We start from the raw sequence: 20,940 nt of genomic DNA, 5'->3' as shown, positions 1-20,940 counted from the left end.
ATTTTAGTTGGCATGGAGAAGATGTTTCCGTAACCACTGTTTTACCTGACTGGAACCTGCCTCGATTGCTTGCTAGAAATAGGCGACTCGGACAATGCGGCTTTTAATACATTTGTCCAAATGTACAGGAGGGGCGCAGGTTTTGAAGCGCAGGCTTGCCAACTCCTGTGTTCACAGACTTGTGCAGTTCGAACACCGCCAGATCCTTACGGTCGGAGTGCGGGGGAAGAGAAAAGCGGCTGCTAACAGTTTTTCAGACCCTCGCGTTTCTCTTTCGCCGTCGTCGCCTCTCAGGTCGTTTGTGTCCGTCCTGTCCCGCAGCTCGCTCGGAGTCGTTTCCGGCGGTTGTGTTTCACGGTCACCGCTCCCGGTCAGACCGCCGCCGACAATCCTGCACACGCCGGTCGCCTTCAGCAGCTCTTCGTCCGCCGACTCTCAGAGAACGACGGCAAAGACACAGACGGAGTCGGGGAGTATCCAGACTCCGATCAAAACTCCCCTTGAAGATGTGAAAAGGATTCTCCAACTCGCTCACTCGGAGAGATGGAGACTGGCAGGTATGTAGGCTTGCTGATCGCGCGCGCGCGTGTACCTGTCTGTGTGCCCACCTGCCTCATCCCACCTCCAGTCATTCAAATCCTCTGCTCAGTGAAATTTAGTCCATCTGTTTGGCACATATTAACTACAAATCAAGTCTCGCTAGGTCACCCTATAGCACTCTTGAGCATGTGTTTGTTGATGGCTGTTTTATCCTCCCCCTGCCCTATGTTGGTATCAGCTCCTTCATAGTTAGAAAGCTCTGTACATAGTTAGCTCTGTAAACCTGCACTAACCAGATTTGAGCATCATACCATACAAAGGAAAATTGTCAGCAGTCTACCAGTCAGTCAAAGAGAAATTACACCAATTACTAGGACTGAGCAATATTTTTTTTCAGAACCAACATCACCTAATATATTCATGAACAACTATCACATTTAAGGATGCGCTGATGTTAATTTTCAATACCAATTCCACGTACGAATCTTGAAGTAAGGGCCAATACCAAGCACTGATCTGACCAATAACTTTTGTTGAACAACGTAGACTCAGACCATTAGTTTGGGGTCAATGGGCAAAATAAACGAGTTAGAATCCGGGGGGTGGGGTGGGGGTGTACAGACATACAGGCTTCCATGTGCCAATCATGTGTTAATCGTGGCTTTTGGTATCAGATTTTAGTCTTGGGTAAAATCTCCAATGCAGATACTTTTGATTACATTTGAGCCTGCTATCAGCTCGATAACGGTATTGTTATTGGTGCATCCCTAGTCACATTGCAAAGGATGCAGTGTAAGACAATTTGAGCCCATCAATCATGTCAGGCTAAAACTTTTATTGCTGAATAGAAAATGAAATGTGATGAATGAAAATATACATTTTTAACAAATGGAGCTATGACATTTAAAAGCTTTGTATCTGGTGAAATGATGTAACCCAATTTTATTCTTTCACGTTGCGATACATATAAAAAAAACAAAAATATCACAATGTTTTTTTTTTCAAACATTGTTCAGCCCTTGTCTGTTTTTCCCCTCTTCTGCCCCATGTTTCATCTATGAAGTAAAGGCTACTTTGATACCCTAACTTTACTCTATAATTACCAGGTCTGGGTATTGGCAAGGACCTTACGATACGATATGTATCGCGATACGATTGTATTACGATATATTGCGATACAATACCTATTGCAGTATGTTGCAATACTCTACATAATTTACTGAAAATTGAAAAAGATAGCTGAAACTACAACTTGCTATGTTACCATCTGGGTAGTCTAATATGTAAATCATTATATTTTGATAACTCAGTGGAGTCAAAACTATTAAATTCAAAATTTCCATTCAAATTTTTTTAGAATGGTATTCGCATTGCACGGTGCACACTGTGTCAGGGAACACGCTGAACTGAAATGTAGATGCCGTAACATCATATGAAAATTAAGTATGCATAGTAAGTATTCTTATTTTGCCACCAAACACACTGAAGTGTAGATGCCATATATGAAAACAAAGTATGCATATTAAGTATTCTTGTTGTGTCACAGAACATACTGAACTCAACTGCAATGTAGATGCCATAACATCATAAAATAAAGTGTACATTAAGTATTCTTATTGTGTCACTGAACACTTTTATGGTGGTTGCCACTTGGACGCTGCCTGCCATTCCCCTCATCGCATTTTATTTTCATAAATCCATATAATTTTTTTTACATGATGACGCTGGTCACGTGGCTTGGGTCCTGGACTGTTCCGATGGCGTCTGGACACTGCTTGGCGTCCTGCGCATCATATTCTTCATAGATTTTATAAGACCATTATAATTCTGTTATCCGCTTTCAGTGTTGTATTGTGTAAATTGCGTAAACACATCTATTGCACGCTGTCTGTCATGGGAGAGCGATCCCTCCTCTGTTGCTCTCCCTGAGGTTTCTTCCTATTTTTTCTCCCTGTTAAAGGTTTTTTTTTAGGGAGTTGTTCCTTATCCGATGAGAGGGTCTAAGGACAGGATGTTGTGTTGCTGTTAAGCCCACTGAGGCAAATTTGTAATTTGTGATATTGGGCTATACAAATAAAATTTATTTGATTTGATTGAACTGAAATCCACATGATTTATTTATTTTTTACTGTATTGATACAAGGGGCTGGAAAATCGATAAAGTAGTGTGAAAAAAGTATTGCAATACTGGACTGTATCAATTTTTTTGTGCAGTCCTAATAATAAAAATAACAATAATAATCATTACATTTATATAGCACTTTTTTAGACACCCAAAGCGTTTCACATTAGAAGAACTTCGTTCTCAGTTTAGATACTGTTGCTTGGTCACAAATATTCAAAATATTTCTACAAAACTGAGCAGGATATAAGCCCTTCATTCTGGACAAAATCTTCATATCTGTAGAGGTTGCTCAATACCAACAGATAATTCTACTACTTGTCATTATATTGATTTTACTGATTTTTACTTTACTGTTATTTCATAGCAATTTCCTCATTTTACTATGTAATTTCTTAGCAATTTTTTTCCATTATTATGTAAAGTCTTAACAATTTCTTCAAAATTACTACGTAATTAACAGCCTATAACTAATACGGCTACCGAAAGGCGCTATATAAATGCAGTCAATTTACCAATTACTCAGCCAGGGCTGTTTTGCTACTCTCACCTCTGACCTCACTTCAGAGCACTCTCTTATTGACAGTTAAAGTTAAACAAGTTTTGTTTAACCTCCTAATGGTTATTTCAGTAGCATTTGAGCACCCCAAATCCAAGTGATACGTTGTTGTTTCAGCACTATTCCCGCCTTCTCCAAAAAAAAAAAAACAAGATTAAACTGAGGTTGTAGTAGTCCATCTTTTTGTAAAGCTCTTCTAACAACTTGGTCGGCAATATTTGCCTGTTAGCCAAAGTAACATAGTCTGTCCTTTACACTTGCCCCTCATTGCCTTTTTCAGCTGCAATTGGCTGCCATGGTGAAAATGTATTTGGTATAATTTTTCTCAGGGAAAGTACAAAAACATTCAAGATGTGGACATTTGTAGATTAGCTATTGTTTTAAATACACCAGCAATAGAAAATATCAAAAAGGATATTTGTTTTCATGGAAATGCATATGGTAGGAGCTTTAACAGTGTATTTATGCCATGCATTCCCCTTTCCCTGTACCTGCTCCAGCTGCAGTTGGCTTCCTGGCTGTCTCCAGTGCAGTGACCATGTCAGCTCCATTCTTCCTGGGAAGGGTAATTGACACCATCTACACAACTGGAACAGATGCAGAGACCATGGCAGCTTCCCTGACATCATTGTGCATTATGCTGACGGGAGTTTTTCTTTGTGGTGGGGCAGCAAATGCTTTCAGGGTCTACCTCATGCAGAACTCAGGTAAGATGGGGCAGAGATTGTCTACACACACATAAATGCAATAGGATATAATGAATCTCTCACAAACACAACCATGCTGTGGACAAGCTAAACCAATAGTTAAACCAATTAAAGCAATAGATGCAAAGACAATGGAAGTGGACAAACTTTTTTTTAAAATTTGTATTTTCTGGCATTTCTTGTCTTTATCATAGATAGCACAGGGGAGAGAGAGACAGGGCAAATACATAGAACAGGGGGATGACATGCCTAAGCCCATGTGGTATGCGCGCTACCGGCTGAGCTGCTGGAGTGCTCATTGACAAACTTTTTTTTTATTTATTTATAAATTTATTTCTGATTTTTCCCCTTTTTTCTCCCAATTTAGTGGCCAATCGATCCCTATTTTAATTCAAACACCCACCCTCAAACTGCATGCGTTCACCAACTGCATCTCTCCGGCCGGCAGTCTCGAAGGAGACCGCCTCCCCACTTTTTGTGACAAGGCGACTCCAAGCCGAACCACTGTTTTTCCGACACACACAGAGACGCATTCACGTGACGAACACAAGCCGACTCCGCCCCCCTCCCGAAGACAGCGTTGCCAATGATTGCTGCTTCATGGAGTCCGGCCATAGTCGGATCTGACGAGACCGGGGCGCGAACCCCAGTCCCCAGTGGGCAACTGCATCGACGCAAAGCCGATGCTTAGACCGCTACACCACCGCGGACCCCCTCATTGACAAACTTAACAGACATAAAGATGCTTGACACAAATGTGTTGATGTAGACTTTTCTACTCTCTTGAGCTCCTTGCCTTCATTTTTCCTCTCCATGCCAATGAGAAAGCATCTCTCTTCTTCAGTTTCTTTTCTTATCCCCTCTCTTCCCTCCAGGACAACAGATTGTTCGAAATCTCCGTGCTTCTCTTTTCTCCTCAATCCTGAGACAGGAAGTGGCCTTCTTTGACCGAACTCGGACAGGCGAGCTTATTAACCGCCTCTCTGCTGACACATCGTTGGTCGGCCGCTCCATCACAGACAACCTATCCGACGGCTTGAGAGCTGTCGCCCAAGCAGTGGCTGGTGTCAGTATGATGGTGAGAAAGTCCCTATGATTGTTCATCTGCTGTTGATCGTACTAGATTTAAATCTGGGGTTAATAAACTTGCATAAAATAATTAATATATTGGTAGTGATGGAACAATATTGTGCAGATACTGTCAGTCAATGCTGGTAACTCCAAACTTGTTTTTCCAATGTCTTACTTTAAAATTAGGTTTAAATGATACTTTGTGTTGTGAATAAGTTTAGGAGTATGTTTTCTGATCCTGGGGTTCCTGAGAGTCTGTGTATTAATGTATAATGATGAGATCCTGTAGGACCTCGTAGACAGATTCTCATTTTGCTAACCTTTCCCTGCTGAGAGGTGAGAGGCTAGGTTCAGTTACACAAGTGCATCGCTGGTGCAGCACAGAAATCCAGAGTCTTACTCAGAAACACATCAGCGGGGCAGATGCTTCCAGAAATGGGGACTTAAAATGTTGTTCTCAATTTAACAGATTGTTTCTCTGTTACCACTATGCCAGCCTACTTCCCCTAATTTACAACTCCAAATATGTGGGGTTATCATTTTGAATCTTCAACAAAAGCTAATTCAAATTAGGGACACTGTCACTTTAATATTAGCTAATTATAACCCTCGCATTCTAAGAACAGTATCCCTTTGGCACTGGTTAGGTACTGGAACATAATAACCAGTGTGTTTTGTCTTTCAGCTTTGCCCTATTCAAACAAGAGAATAAAAATACAATTTATATAAGTAGAAAGTTGGTTAAACAAAGACCATGTCTCTTGTGATGATATGGGTCTCTTCTCTAAGTAACTGTTTCTGGGAAAACTAAGACCTTTTTTTATAGTTTGAAAATCGCATCAGATTATACAATGAATAACAATTACATAAAACACAGCAAACATTTCCCCCCCTGTTCTCCCTCCCATAACTCATCCCTATCAGCTGAGTAACTAATACCTTTTTCTTACTCTTGTATGATTTAATGTGGGGTGGTTAGTGGATGTGTTTGACATTTTCCTGCTACTTCCTGTTATTCTATTACGTGCTTCAGTCAGGTGTTAACTATGTCTTTTGTGTTACTATTCATAGACTATGGGCTTGGTGACAAGAATTTTCACGGAAACAGAGTCTGTAGAATTACTTCCACCAAACTTTGAAGGCACTGGAGGCAAATTAAACTCCTCCATTCTCTCTGCCACCTCCTTTTCATGTGTTACTGGTCCTAGGAATTTGTTGAAAAGCCGGTTTTTTTTCTCTCCTTAGGGCAATGTCTGGCAAATGAATTGAATACCTAGAACTTATTAAAGCTCACAATTGTGAATCTTTTCCCAGAAACAACAAACCATCATGGCTCACTGTCATTTGAGTTGAATTTATAGTTTTTTTAATGTACTCCCCTCTACCCCTCTCTTTTTCCCCTTTTCTGTTAAATGCTATCGATCTTCCTCTTGCTCCCCCATACCTGTACCTGTCTACCATCTGCTCTTCTTTTCTATAAATTTTCTTTCTTCCTCTCCCTCCACCTAGTTCTATGTCTCTCCCAGTCTAACAGGTTTTGTATTGCTGACAGTGCCTCCTGTGGCTGGACTTGCTGTGTTCTATGGTAGATACCTGCGTTCCATTTCTAAGCATACACAAGATGCGTTGGCCCAAGCCACACAGGTACTGTACACACATGTACAATTTGAGGACCCAAATAAAACACAAACCAGAGCTCAGCTTATGATGAGGGGCCCCAGTGTAGAGGAAATATGGCCTGGGTGATGAAAGTTGCAAAGAGTGGAAGGAAGGAGAATTGCATTGGTCTCGATGCCAACGCTGACCACTGTTTAACGGCTACAACTGTAGCAACCCATTGCAGTATAATGAGGTTGTAGCAATCAGAAACAAGGAAGCAATATTGAAGCAATAAAAGTGATTACTGTAAATTAATGAGGTCACTATGCAATCTTTAAATGGTTCTTGCAAAGCACTTTCAACTGAGATCTTACACTCCCCCATGGTGGATGGTGAATAAAAATAAAATTGGTCTGTTTTGAGTACTGATTCTTGTGGGCACCATTCATGGCAATTTTTACATTAATCTTCCCACTGGAATATAGATAGACAGGATGAGACACTAATATGCTATTGGCAAACACTCATGGACACTCATGTTGACAGTGATCCACTAGTAATGTGTATATAATGGTAGGTGGATGGGTTATTTGCGATCAGTGACAAACACCCTTATTCAATCTCAAGATACAAATTGGGTGTGCTGTGACTTGCCAAAAAGATAAGAGTAACAGAGAAATATGCTGATTATGCACAGATATCTTGATGACTGCCTTAGTAAATCAGGAACTAAGTTGCTTACAGGTATGATTGGGAGAGTGAGAGATTGTATGTTTGGACACTCCGTTGGACCAATGCCCTGTCCAAGGCATCTCCCTGCTCTCCACTTAATACCAGCCAGGATAGGCTCCATCCCCCTGCAAACCTAAATTAGATTTTGGGGATATAGTGGATAAATGAATGACTGGTTAGCTCAGCCTATCTTGATTACTCTTTGAGAGACAAGTTTTGAGGGCTTTTATCTGACAGGTCACTCATACATTATCATTTTTATGAATTTGAACTGCCACATCAGCACATATTATCTCTAATGAGATGGTACACTAATAAAGTGATTTGTCCTTTGTTTATTGTCACAGTTGGCAGAGGAGCGTATTAGTAACATGCGTACAGTCAGGGCCTTCGGTAAAGAACTGTCAGAGGTCAACAGCTACACACAGAAGACAGACTATGTCCTCAGCCTTGCCAGGAAGGAGGCTGTGCTAAGGGCAGGTTTCTTTGGATTGGTAAGTGTGTGTGTGTGTGTGTGTGTGTGTGTGTGTGTGTGTGTGAGAGAGAGAGTGAAATAGACCTCAGATCCAGTTTCTGCCCTCTCTGTGATGCAAACTAAATCCATACAGTTGGTACGCGAAAACAAAAACTTCTGATTTTTTCCATATTGTAAAAAAGGGGCAATGATGTTACAGGAGGGAAACAATACCACAATTTGGGCTTCCTACTCTCCTTTTTACCTTATAGCGATATGACCAAACACCACAAAACCAAAGCAGACTACTTTAAAATCACCTGTTGTGTACATGCATTGGTTATACAAGCAGCCAAATATTACAAACTGGAAAGCTAATTCAACAAAGTTAACTATAATATTGGTGTAAATATTGCCTTCTTATGTTCTTATGTTAATTGCCAATCCAATAAAAGCTGCAGTTCTTGAATTTATCCGGCAAGTTAATTGGCAAAAAATATGGTCTTTATTTATCTGTTTGTTTGTTTGTTTGTTTGTTTGTTTAATTCTGTTAAAGAATTATTGTATTCACATAAAGATATGTAAATAAGGACAGATAAGCAGTAAAACCACTCTAGTCTGCTACCCATTCATCCACTGCTCATAGCTCCCCATCTTGACAATGAGCTGCATGATTACACAGTTGGTGAAACAGCTGTAAATATTCTTTTCTTGTCTGCTTTTCATAATGTAGTGTCAGTTGTGACTTTTTAACTGAAAGATTACTGGTTAAAATCCATGGGCTAGTTTAGAAAGTCTGGGTGGCTGAATGAGCCATGCTTCTATCCATTCTTTGGCACACTGCTGAGGTAGGTATTACTGAGAGAGAAAAAATAACTCCCAGTATTTGTAATGGAGCTACTTAGTAACCAACTAAGTCAAACTAAGGCCGCCAGTCCATCTGTCCAGGGTGTCTCCTTGCCTGCCGCCCAATGACTGCTGGGATAGGCTCCAGCATCCCCGCGACTCTGAGAGCAGGATAAGCGGTTTGGATAATGAATGGATAGTAGCCAACAGTAGCATTTTGCAATGCCTTTAGTATGGGAGGACATAGTATGTGTATTTATGCAACCCTCCATTCTCCTGCAACTACTCCCCAAGGCTGTTGGCATATCCTTGATCAATTGGTCTTGTCAAGTGAGGGTTTAATAAGGAGTGCTTTGACAGTTTCCACACACTGTAAAATACAGATAGCATTGATAAACTTGTCAACTTTATCAGTCCTAACAAGCTTTAAAGGGACATTTCACTGTATTATGTCAATCTTGAATGTTACCTGAATTTATAGAAGCAGGGGAAAAAAATCACACAAAACCAATATTGGCAGAGAAAAGTATATTTTTCTGCTTTTAGTCAACTTTTGACTCTATTCAGCTGTTCTTACAGTGCCCAAAATTCATTGTTAACACTGTGGCCTAAGATCAAGCTATTCCACTCGTCCTGTTGCTCCATTTTATATAACTTCTCTTCAGTGTACAAGTACAATTGTACAGTGGACTCCAAAATACTCCAAAATATCATGAAATTCATTTGTCTGTGTCCTTGTCTGTCACATTGTTTGCTGTTACATCTCGGCCAGCCATTTCTGCTTTTTGTATTTTAATTTTTTAGAATTACCACATTTTTAGAATCGCACAGTGGTTAGCACAGTTGCCTCACAGCAAGAAGGTCCTGGGTTCGAGCCCTGGGGTACCCCAACCTTGGGGGGTCGTCCCGGGTCATCCTGTGTGTGGAGTTTGCATGTTCTCCCTGTGTCTGTGTGGGTTTCCTCTGGGTGCTCCGGTTTCCTCCCACAGTCCAAAGACATGTAGGTCAGGTGAATCGGCCGTACTAAATTGTCCCTAGGTGTGAGTGTGTGTGTGTGTGTGTGTGGAGGGGGGCCTGTGATGCCCTGGCGGCCTGTCCAGGGTGTCTCCCCGCCTGCTGCCCAGTGATTGCTGGGATAGGCTCCAGCATCCTCATGACCCTGAGAGCAGGATAAGCAGTTTGGATAATGGATGGATGGAATTACCACAATCTAAATGAATGCATATGTTTTTATGCATGCTCAATGAATGCATAGTTATCAATTCTTGTTGGTTGAACATGGACTCCTGCCCTCCTGCCTTGTTCCCTCCCCCTTGAGGTGTAGGCGAAAATCAGCAAGAAAAATGGCTTGAGTTTTTTAACTAGTCCGAAATCCCCACCACTACAATAAGCATTAGTAAGGACCGATATGTGAAGATAAAGTTGAGAAATAGTGAAGTTTCTCTTTAAGAAAGACTGTTAGAAACACCAACCAAGTAGCTTCAACCTCATAATTAACCAGATGAGCTGGGTGATAACATATTTATTTATGTATTTATTTATTTATTGACAGCTGATGATTGCTTATGGCATAAAACAGGCTTGTACTGTCTCATAAAGAATTTCCTTGACTCACAGGATTATTTTGCTCCATATTTGTTGAGCACTTTCCTTACCGTTGAGTGTTTCTTTTAAAGTTTTACACATATATATATATATGGATGGATGGATATATATATATATATATATATATATATATATATATATATATATATATATATATATATATATATATATATATATATATAAAATCCAGCGAGTCAAGTAAATTCTTTATGAGACAGTACAAGCCTGTTTCATGCCATAAGCACTGTCTCATAAAAATTCTTACTTGACTCACTGGATTATTTTGCTCCTTATTCGTTGAGCACTTTTCCTACTGTTGAGTGTTTCTTTTAAAAAAGTTATATATATATATATATAAGATGTAAGATTTAGGAAAAAAAACTTTAATTCATAGCAGTACAAGCCTGTTTCGTGTGTCGCGCACTCATCAGCTGCCAAGTTGGCTATACAACAAAGAAAAACCCCAGCAAATAAATGCTATGTTGCCTCGCACCATGCCCCTAGTTACGGTGCACAGCAACCAGTGGGAGGGTAGGAAAATTTGAAAAGAAACATCAGAGACATTACAACCAATGAGGGAGGGGCTGGGGCTCGATTTGAAAAAGTAAGGGCTTAAAAGGCCGGGGCACTGTTGGAATAGCATACTTTTAAAATATAACAAAATAAAATAACATCCAATGGGGTACTTTACGTACGTCATCTAATGGCGTGGGTCCGGAGCGCAGCCGAAAGAGCAGACAGGCAAAACATAAAAATACAACATCCATTAACGGTCATTACATGTATATCATCCCATTGGGGGGTGGGGGGTGGAATAATAAAGACAATGGCTTATTTGTAATTGCAAACCAAATGTTTTTTTCTGTGTCTATATATATATATATATGACTGCTGGAAGAGGCTCCGGCATCCCCATGACCCTGAGAGCAGGATAAGCGGTTCAGAATAATGGATGGATATATATATATATATATATATATATACATTTTCACTACTGTATGAAAGAATAGCACCTAACTGTAGTGACACGAAAGTGTGTATAAGTGTATTTTTGTGTTTGTCTCACACTTGTCTCAGTTGTAACATTATTGTTGCTGCTTATCTCAATTGTAATATTACTGGTGCTTCTGTTCCCTCATACATGAACTAGATATATCTTGTAATACCAGGGTTTGTCAATGTGTGTGGGTTTTTCCAGACAGGTCTAAGTGGTAACATAATGATCCTGTCAGTGCTGTATAAAGGAGGCTTGCTGATGGCCAGCCAACACATGACAGTTGGAGAGCTCTCATCCTTCCTTATGTACACCTTCTGGGTGGGCTTCAGTGTTGCAGGTAACATAGAAATACATATGTACACACACACACACACACACACACACACACACACACACACTCTTTCAATATGAACTTCCTGCTCTGTATTGCTGCTGTTAAGCTACCGTTGGAGTTGTTAGCTCTGTGTTTGATAACTTATATGGCAGTTGCCTCTATGTTTGATTTGTCAGGTCTGAGTTCATTCTACTCTGAGCTTATGAAAGGTTTTGGAGCAGGAGCCAGACTGTGGGAGCTGCTGGATAGAAAGCCTGAGTTCCCTCTAAATGGTCAGTGCATGTAATATATACATACACATACACACAGAGAGGAAGGGGAGTTTTGCATCATACAATTGCCTCACCTCACAGGATTGTACCACTACATATTTGCCCACACAGTCACTTCCAGTAAACTTCTAGTTAACTACTTAGAATGTGGTTTTTAGTATCTCATCATAAAAACATGCAGCATCAAACATTTGGAAAGCTTTTAATCAATAACACTATTTTTTATCTTAATTTGGATGTCAGTCGACCTATGGAAGCAGGGGGAGATGACTTTCGTAGACAGTCTTCATCTTTTCTGTGTAACTTTACTTAATCACTCAGCTCTTCATCCTCACAACTTCTTCCCATTTGTGAAAGTATAGGTATTACAATAACATGTAGAGATGCACTGCTTGAGAGTGAAAATGTCCAACATCAGTCAGATGTTTGCTGTCTTTGTTTGTTTTTGCCTCTTCAAAGCCAAAAGAAAATGAATAATGTTATAGTTTTAAGCATAGATCGACAAATACATAATTCAGTTTTCTCTATATGTAGTTGTTAGATACATGAGTGATGATAGTGGCAATGTCGTTTCAATACAGGCCCTTTCTTTCTTTCGTTCTTTCAACAGAGCATTGTGCTACTTTGGACTTAGGTCCTTGTTTGTGCTTTTAGGAGTCCTTGAGTCAAACTGAATTATGTGCTGTCCTTTCTCTCCTTGTACCCATTCACAGAAGGGCTTGTCCTTCCCCCTGACCAGTTAAAGGGCCAGCTGGAGTTCTGTGACATCTCCTTTTCCTACCCGACCCGTAAGGAGGCTCCAATCTTCCAGAACCTCAGTCTGCTGGTACCAGCCGGTTCTGTCATGGCTGTGGTGGGAGCCAGTGGGTCAGGAAAATCAACCCTTGTCTCACTGCTGCTGCGGCTCTATGACCCAGATGCTGGTGAGAAAGAGATGGTGTTCTCTGGTCTACTGTACCCGGCAATAAATAATAATGGGGGAGAAAAAAATCAGAACTCAGAACTTTAACTTAAAACCATGTTGGTGAAGTGTTTTAGCTTTGAGAATAACCTCTCTCATTTCCTTCAGGTGTCATCACTGTAGATGGGCATGATGTGAGAGATCTAAATCCTTATTGGCTGAGAAGTCACATTGGAAGTGTTAGTCAGGTAAAAAAAAAATTACATCTCATGTACAGAGGATCCAAAAGAGTTTTTACACTAAGGATAGAGGGAGAGAATGAGGAAAGAGGTTTGTTTTGGTTTTTTTGCTGGAGATATAGATAGGTTTACGTAGTCATAAAAAGTACTCAGGTTGGCATCATAACATTTAAAGTAGAGGAAATCTCCATAAGATTTGTCACTCTGATTGTCTGTCTTTGTTTTTCCCTTTTGTCTTTTCTCTTTACCAGGAGCCAGTGTTGTTCTCTTGTTCTATCAGAGATAACATAGCATACGGTGCTGTGGACCCAGAGGCTGTGACAACAGAGGATATCTACAGTGCAGCCAAAGTGGCCAATGCCTATGACTTCATACAAGCGTTTCCCAAAGGCTTTGACACTGTGGTGGGGGAGAAAGGAATTTTGTTGTCAGGTCAGGGACAATTAAATAGACATATTTCTGAGCCATGCATCTCAACTCTGATTGTCAAGACCCACAGTTTTGTGGGTTTTCTATTCTGGCAGGTAGTTGATCACCTAATTTTTCAGGTGTAGAAACTCTCTGATTAGATGGCTGGAATACCTGCCAGAATATAAAACTAGTGGCATTGGGGTTCCCAAGGACCAGAGTTGCGAACCACTGGTTTTGAGAATGGCCACACCAGTGGTAACCTTGCATCACCACATAAGCTCTCTCAGAAACTGATAATGACTTGCTTCTTTACCTGTCACACATGGCATTTTAATGGTTTCATTTGGTCCAAAGGTCATATAACGTACTTGCTGGGTGGAAGTATAACATGAGATGTGAATTTAGATTTTTTTGTTTGTTTTTGTTTTGGGGGGCAGTTCACAACACTGATGTGCACAATTATACAAAGACAAGATGGGTAAACAAAACAAAACACTGAGGTTTATGTTCATTGATTATGTTTGTTCTGTTTACATCTGTTGGAGGATGTAATGTGATTACAAAGCCCTGTGGGACTAAACTGAGATTTAGGGCTACACAAATTAATTTGACCTGACTCCATCTTTTTTCTTTGTCCCTCAGGTGGTCAGAAACAGAGAATAGCCATTGCAAGAGCTTTGCTCAAGGTACATACAACAGCACAGATTCTGCATCTAGACAAACTGTTACGCTTATAGCTTACAGGTAAATTTTATAAAAGTGATGAAGTCAGACTGCATATTCGGTGAAGGTGCCCACCGTATTTGGTTTTGTTATTGCACATAGATCTTCAAGGCCATACTTGGAGATAATCAGACTCATCAGTGTTTTCATGCCATGTGTGGAGACAATTTGGTCTCAAAATATCAAATCTTTCTGATCCAACTACAAAAGTTGCATTGAAATGCCAAGTGTAATCACAGTCTTTACTCTCCTCATCATTTGATTGTTGGATGAATCGGGAATAATGCAATCAGTTATCACATTATGTCTGTCATCTCTCCTCAGAACCCTAAGATTCTTCTTTTGGATGAGGCTACCAGGTGAGAGGGCCAGACGTTGTGATTAAATATTTGATTGATTTAGCATTCATTTTTAAAACCGTTAAATAGCCTGAAATATCCAAACAGCAATGGGTTAAAAAAATTAAATTCACGTGTTGTTGTTTTTTTGTTTTTGTTTTTTGTTTTGTTTTTTAGATTTCACGTAATACTGACAGTCTCTGGAGTTGTTTTGTTAGTTAGTAAGGTTATCAGCCTGTAAGACATCATGGCTTCAATTCCAAAAAGTATCCTTGAGCACCATTTATATCTAATGACACTGAATGCAAGCTAGTTTCTAAGATGCAAAGCACTTCATGAACCTGGTCTCTGACTCACTCACGCACAAACTGAGATTTAAGCTCACATTTAAGCTGTACCATCTGGGATGGTTGTGAATCAGTACGTCTGAAAATATGTTGTGCTGTAACATGTTTAAGATGTCTTTTTAATCTATCCTCATTGGTAAAAAATCGGATATATATAATCCAGCGAGTCAAGTAAATTGTAAATTCTTTATGCGACAGTACAAGCCTGCCATAAGCATGCCGCATGCTTATGGCATGCCTGCCACAAGCATGCCATAAGCAGTCATCAGCTGATGATTGCTTATGACATGCTTATTTTGCTCCTTATTTGTTGAGGACTTTCCCTACCAGTCCCGGTAGGGAAAGTGTCCCAGTCGCTGCTCCACCCCCTCTGCCAATCTGGGGAGGGCGGCAGACTACCACAAGCCTCCTCCGATACATGTGGAGTTGCCAGTCACTTCTTTTCACCTGACAGTGAGGAATTTCGCCAGGGAGACGTAGTGCGTGGGAGGATCACGCTATTCCCCCCAGTTCCCCCTCCTCCCCCCCAAACAGGCGCCCCGACTGACCAGCGAAGGTGCTGGTGCAGCAACCACCACACATACCCGCATCCAGCTTCCCACCCGCAGACACGGTCAATTGTGTCTATAGGGACGCCCGACAAAGCCGGAGGTAACATGGGGATTCGAACCGGTGATCCCCGTGTTTGTAAGCAATAGATTAGACCGCTACGCTACCCGGACGCCCCTAAGATATAATTTTTTTTAGCACCCCCATCACTATTCTCTCTTAAACTTGCCCTCATTTTTTATCAATCTGTAGATACAAATTTTTAAGCTTTTCAGATGTGTCAACGTCCTTTTCTGGGTTATCAATTAGCTAAGCACATGAGTCAGGCGGGCTCATTTTAGCTTTGTTGAACCGGTGCAATCTGTCAGTGTTAAGTGTCCAGTCAAGATATTTAAATAATATGTAACGTTAGCTACTCAGTTGTAAATGTGTAGTCAGTACTCAGCCTATGTCCGGTTACAAACTTAAGATAACAGTCCCATATCATTCTGTTCATAACAAAGTCACACAAAAGATGTGCTTTGCATGTGTTTGATGCTACTTGTCCTTGTCCAGACTGGAAAACTGTCAGGAAACTTATCGACCAAGTATGTCCTCATTCACTGAAAAGTTGTCTGTTTGGTATTCCATACACCCGTGATGGGTGAATTCTCTTCTGGATTTACACTTTAGATGTTTGTTTCCACCCAGGTGGTGAGACACCCCCGTACAACCCACCAAGTCTGTCTGATAATGAAAATCACAACTTAAATGATCATCATATCTCTCTCCAGTGCTTTGGATACAGAGAACGAGTTCCTGGTGCAGGAGGCCTTGGAGCGTCTCATGGAAGGTACTGGGAATCTCTGTTGCTTTCTCTCTCTTTTTCCCTTTTCATACCTATAATACTTTATAAATGTATACTGTCAGCATAGATATCCTGTTATTTATAACAACACTGCTATTTTTTTAATGGAGGTTATATCTTATCCTGCTATTGTGTCCCTGTTTTGCTTTTGGTTTTTTTTCTCCTCTCCTCAAAAGGAAGGACAGTTGTCATCATCGCCCATCGTCTCTCCACAATCCAGAACGCCAACGCCGTGGCCGTGTTGGACCAGTGTCGCATCGCTGAGTGTGGCCAGCACACAGAATTGCTGGGCAAGAGACACGGACTGTTCCGGAAACTGATGGAGAAACAGGCTTTTCTGCAGGAGGAGCACAAACATGCCCTACGCTGAGCAGACAGGTGGGGGGGGGGTTGTGCTGGGAGCAAAGGGAGAAGGTGTACATGAAGGAGAGGAGAACACTGGTGGGGAAAACAGACTTTCTTTTTTTTTTTTTTTAAATGGGCTCAAACTAACCCCGCTGAAATGAGGAGGAGTAGAAAAGAATGAAGAGATTTGAGGAAGGAGAAGTAAAAGAGTTTTGGGGATAGAGTTAGAGGGAGAGAACCTGAAAATAAACAAGCCTCTCTACAAGAAGAGTAAAAAGGTAGGATTACACTAACAAGTTGTAAAGGAGAGCTTTTCTACCGGTGAACTATGTTCAGATCCTTTGCTCACCACTCTGCTGGAAGAACCAGCACCACTTGAAGAGTTACTCTAAAAGGAACGGTGGCTAAAGACGTGGAAACTGAACTATCAATTCTTGTATTGATGGAGCAAGAGAGATCGACTTATACACTGAGAAAAAATTAGATGCAAAGAGGGAGGAGACCTGACGCCTGGTGCACATGACCAACATGTGATGTTATGGAGTCCTATTGAGCTGCCACTTCGACAGTTTTATGGAAAAAAAGTCAGAATTTTGGTTTGAGTCAATCAACACTTTATTGGCAACTACCTAAAAATGAGATTCAGTCATCAACAAAAAATTTCTTTCAAATAACGAAACAAAAAACATTTTTTTTTGCCTTCACTGTGTTTTCCAAAGTAGGAGGCTCAAACTTTGGACCACTCCATTAAGAGCCTGGTGCCCGTACTCAAAATTGTTGCCATTCAGTGTTATGGCACAGCTGAATTAAAACAAAAATATTTATGTTTCTATATGTGCAGCCACATCACACATTTAATCTATAATGGTGCCATGCCAACAAATTGCAAAGACATCCTTGCATAGTATAATCAAACTAAAATAGACCACCGTGTACTCCAGTCAGCCCAAAGCAAACAAAGGGTAATTGAAATGAGTTGACTTGTAAATTGTTTGAGGCCTGCTAAGCACCCTCTGTTCAGCAACACTGCCTTGTGCTCAAGATGGAACATGCAGGACACCATACACTCACTGAGCACTTTATTAGGAACACCTGTACACCTACTTGTTCGTGCAATTATCTAATCAGCCAATCATGTGGCTGCAATGCATAAAACCATGCCGATATGGGTTAGGAAATAATGTGAATATTCACATCAACCATGAGCATGGGGGTAAAAATGTGATCTCAGTGATTTTGACCATGTCATGATTATTGGTGCCAGACAGGCTGGTTTGAGTATTTCTTTAACTGCTGATCTGGGATTTTCACGCACAACAGTCTCTAGAGTTTACTCGGAATGGTATGAAAAACAAAAGGAAAAAAAATCCATTGAGAGGCAGCTCTGCAGACATAAACGCCTTGTTGATGTGAGAGGTCAATGGAGAATGGCTAGATTGAGTCGAGCAGACAGAAAGGCTATAGTAACTCAGATAACCACTCTGTACAATTGTGGTGAGCAGAAAAGTATCTGAGAATGCACAACACGTTGAACCTTGAGGCGGATGGGCTACAACAGCAGAAAACAGGGTGGCACAGTGGTCCAGTGGTTAGTGCTGTCGCCTCACAGCAAGAAGGTCCTGGGTTCAAACCCCGGAGTTGTCCAACCTTGAGGGTCATCCCAGGTCGTCCTCTGTGTGGAGTTTGCATGTTCTCCCCGTGTCTGTGGTGGGTTTTTTCCAGGTGCTCCGGTTTCCCCCAGCATCAGAAAGACATGCATGTTAGGGTTAATACATACTCCTGTCTGTGCCGCTGACTGAGGCATGGCAGGACAAACTGGAGTTGGTGCACAGTGGCTGCCCACTGTTCTTAGCTACACAGCTAGGATGGGTTTAATGTAGAGTAGAATTTCCTCACGGGGATTAATAAAGTATATATTAAAAAAAAATTTTTAAAACCGTCAGATTCCACTTGTGTCAGCCAAGAACAGAAAGGTGAGGCTGCATTGGGCACAGGCTCACCAAAACTGGACAGTTGAAGACTGGAAAAACATAGCCTGGTCTGATGAATCTTGATCTCTGCTGAGGCATACACATAGTAGGGTCAGAATTTGGTACCAAGAGCCTTGTGTTAACTGTCCAGGCAGTGGTGTAATGGTGTGGGGAATGTTTTCTTGGCACACTTTGGGCCCATTAATACCAGTTAATCATCATTTGAATGCCACAGCTTATTTGAGTATTGTTGCTGACCATGGCCACAATTTACCTATCTTCTAATGGCTACTTGCAGCATGATAATGCCACAAAATGTCACAAAACAAAAGTAATCTCAAACTGATTTGAGCATGACATGAACATGACAATGAGTTCTGTGTTCTTCAGTGGCCTTCCCAGTCACCGGCTCTGAATCCAATGGAACACCTTTGGGATGTGGTAGAACAGGAAATTTGCAGCATGAACGTGTAGCTGACAAATCTGCAGAAATTGCACAATGTAATCATATCAACATGGACCAGAATCTCAAAGGAATGTTTCCAAAATCTTGTGGAATCCATGCCACAAAGAACTGAGACTGTTTTGAGAGCAAAGGGAGGCCCTACCCAGTATTATTATAGTGTTCCTAATAAAGTGCTCAGTGAGTGTATATCATCATAGCCAGTCACAGTGGCAGCGGTATTTCAGTCATGAGCAGGCTGTTTGTGCTGTGGTCTTTAATCATGTGCTGATGGCACTCTGATTCCCACCAAAAACTAGAGCACCTGATTTCATAGTTTCAATCATCATTCTCTGGTTAAAGTATGCAAATTAGTGATGGTTATCTCAATGGCACATGATTGGAGAACCGTGTGTGTGAGACACGCTTATCTCGATTAACAAGTGCCTTTGAGCAAGTGTTCCCTGCTTCTGGCTGTACATGTGTCCAGCCCATGTAATTCTATTGTAATTCCATTCCCTGTAAACACTTAGAGCCCACTGGAGGTTTGAAGCTGGTTTTGAGAGCCTTACCCAAGAAGTCATTACTCTCCTTGGTACCTTTTTAGTTTGCATACCACTTCACAACTCAGGTCTGGCTTGGATGTGGTTGTGTGTCTGAGACTGAATATAACTATGTTTTATTAGATCTTTGTTTATTTTTTTCGTTCCACCAGCGATTTAAAAAAAGAAAAAAAAAGAAAGGTTGTGGGTTGGATGCCCCTATTGCATCTTACCTGTAAGATCATCCTCATCTGTCGCCTTTCATTTGGACAACCTGTAATATTTAGGATAAAGATCCCAATGCCAGCACAGCACCAATCTGTATAACGTAGTTTGGGAAAATACAACTGAATTTGAAGGATATGATGTCATGTTCGAATTTATATTTTTCATTTCCTTTTTTTTTTCAAATGAGAAAATAATACTAATTTAAGTAACAAATGTTCTTTTGCGCAATACAAAAACGGTGCAGGTTCAACTGCTTTATATATATATATATATATATATATATATATATAAAACTTTGTTAAAAAAACACTCAATGGTAGGAAAAGTGCTCAACAAATAAGGAGCAAAATAATCCAGTGATTTAAATAAATTCTTTAATAGACAGTACAAGCCTGTTTCATGCCATAAGCAATCATCAGCTGTCAATAAAGCTACACGGGAAAGAACATTCAGGTGAATCGGCCATACTAAATTGCCCCTAGGTATGTGTGTGTGTGTGTGTGTGTGTGGGGGGGGGGGGGACCTGTGTGATGGCCTGGCGGCCTGTCCAGGGTGTCTCCCCGCCTGCCGCCCAATGACTGCTGGGATAGGCTCCAGCATCCCCGCAATGCTGAGAGCAGGATAAGCGGTTTGGATAATGGATGGATATATATGTACACACACACACATATACATATATATATATATGTATATATATATATATATATATAGTGCCATTTTGTATGTTTTATATTGTCATGACACAGAGACACATACTTAGTTTTTGCGTCTTCTTTAAGACCAGTTTTCTGGAAAGTGGAAAGGGCTGGTTGGCGCAACCATGAATAATGACATACCCACACGGGACCAACTCCACAAATTATGAATATATTACAAATCAAACAGGAAATAATTGTTGCTCGAATCATTATAACAAACTTTGGTGACACTTCAGAGCATTGGTCGTACTTTTGTGGAGCTGTCCATATTGGATTCAAATCAAATAATTTAAGTATGTCACTTTCAAGCCTAAAGTATAAAAAACACATTTCATGTTTACTGCATGTAATCCAAGATTAGACTTTTCACTGTTTCTTTCTAATAGTGTACACTGGAGTATATGTTTTACCACAAGAGAGGCGCACATCTCTTCCAGCTGAACATGCGACCGAAGGGATGAAGGTGTGGTGTGTGATTTTCTTGAAAGGTCATGACCGAGCGAAGAGGTTCTTTATAAGAAA

The 20,940-nt window shown here is 40.7% G+C and overlaps 1 protein-coding gene across 1 annotated transcript; it reads left to right on the top strand.

The window, feature by feature from the left end:
- The first annotated feature begins 57 nt into the window (after positions 1–57).
- Positions 58–16,563, top strand: abcb10 (ATP-binding cassette, sub-family B (MDR/TAP), member 10). Its single transcript, XM_056278188.1, has 14 exons — positions 58–557; positions 3,722–3,928; positions 4,804–5,006; positions 6,509–6,643; positions 7,678–7,824; positions 11,434–11,569; positions 11,743–11,838; positions 12,552–12,761; positions 12,908–12,987; positions 13,230–13,410; positions 14,032–14,075; positions 14,437–14,471; positions 16,120–16,178; positions 16,370–16,563. Exons 1-14 carry the CDS (start codon positions 95–97, stop codon positions 16,561–16,563), a joined length of 2,190 nt encoding a protein of 729 aa, XP_056134163.1. The 5' UTR covers positions 58–94.
- Positions 16,564–20,940: the final 4,377 nt, after the last annotated feature.

Source organism: Lampris incognitus, chromosome 4, assembly GCF_029633865.1.
Source record: "Lampris incognitus isolate fLamInc1 chromosome 4, fLamInc1.hap2, whole genome shotgun sequence".
Taxonomy (NCBI): domain Eukaryota; kingdom Metazoa; phylum Chordata; class Actinopteri; order Lampriformes; family Lampridae; genus Lampris; species Lampris incognitus.
This window is presented reverse-complemented; position numbering and strand designations above follow the sequence as displayed.

What these genes read in the sequence shown, in the direction of transcription:
- abcb10 (XM_056278188.1), top strand. Translation starts at nt 95, where the DNA reads ATGCGGCTTTTAATACATTTGTCCAAATGTACAGGAGGGGCGCAGGTT. An exon ending in ACATTGGAAGTGTTAGTCAG is followed by an intron (nt 12,988 to 13,229) that starts GTAAAAAAAAAA and finishes TCTCTTTACCAG; the next exon opens with GAGCCAGTGTTGTTCTCTTG. An exon ending in GAAAGGAATTTTGTTGTCAG is followed by an intron (nt 13,411 to 14,031) that starts GTCAGGGACAAT and finishes TTTGTCCCTCAG; the next exon opens with GTGGTCAGAAACAGAGAATA.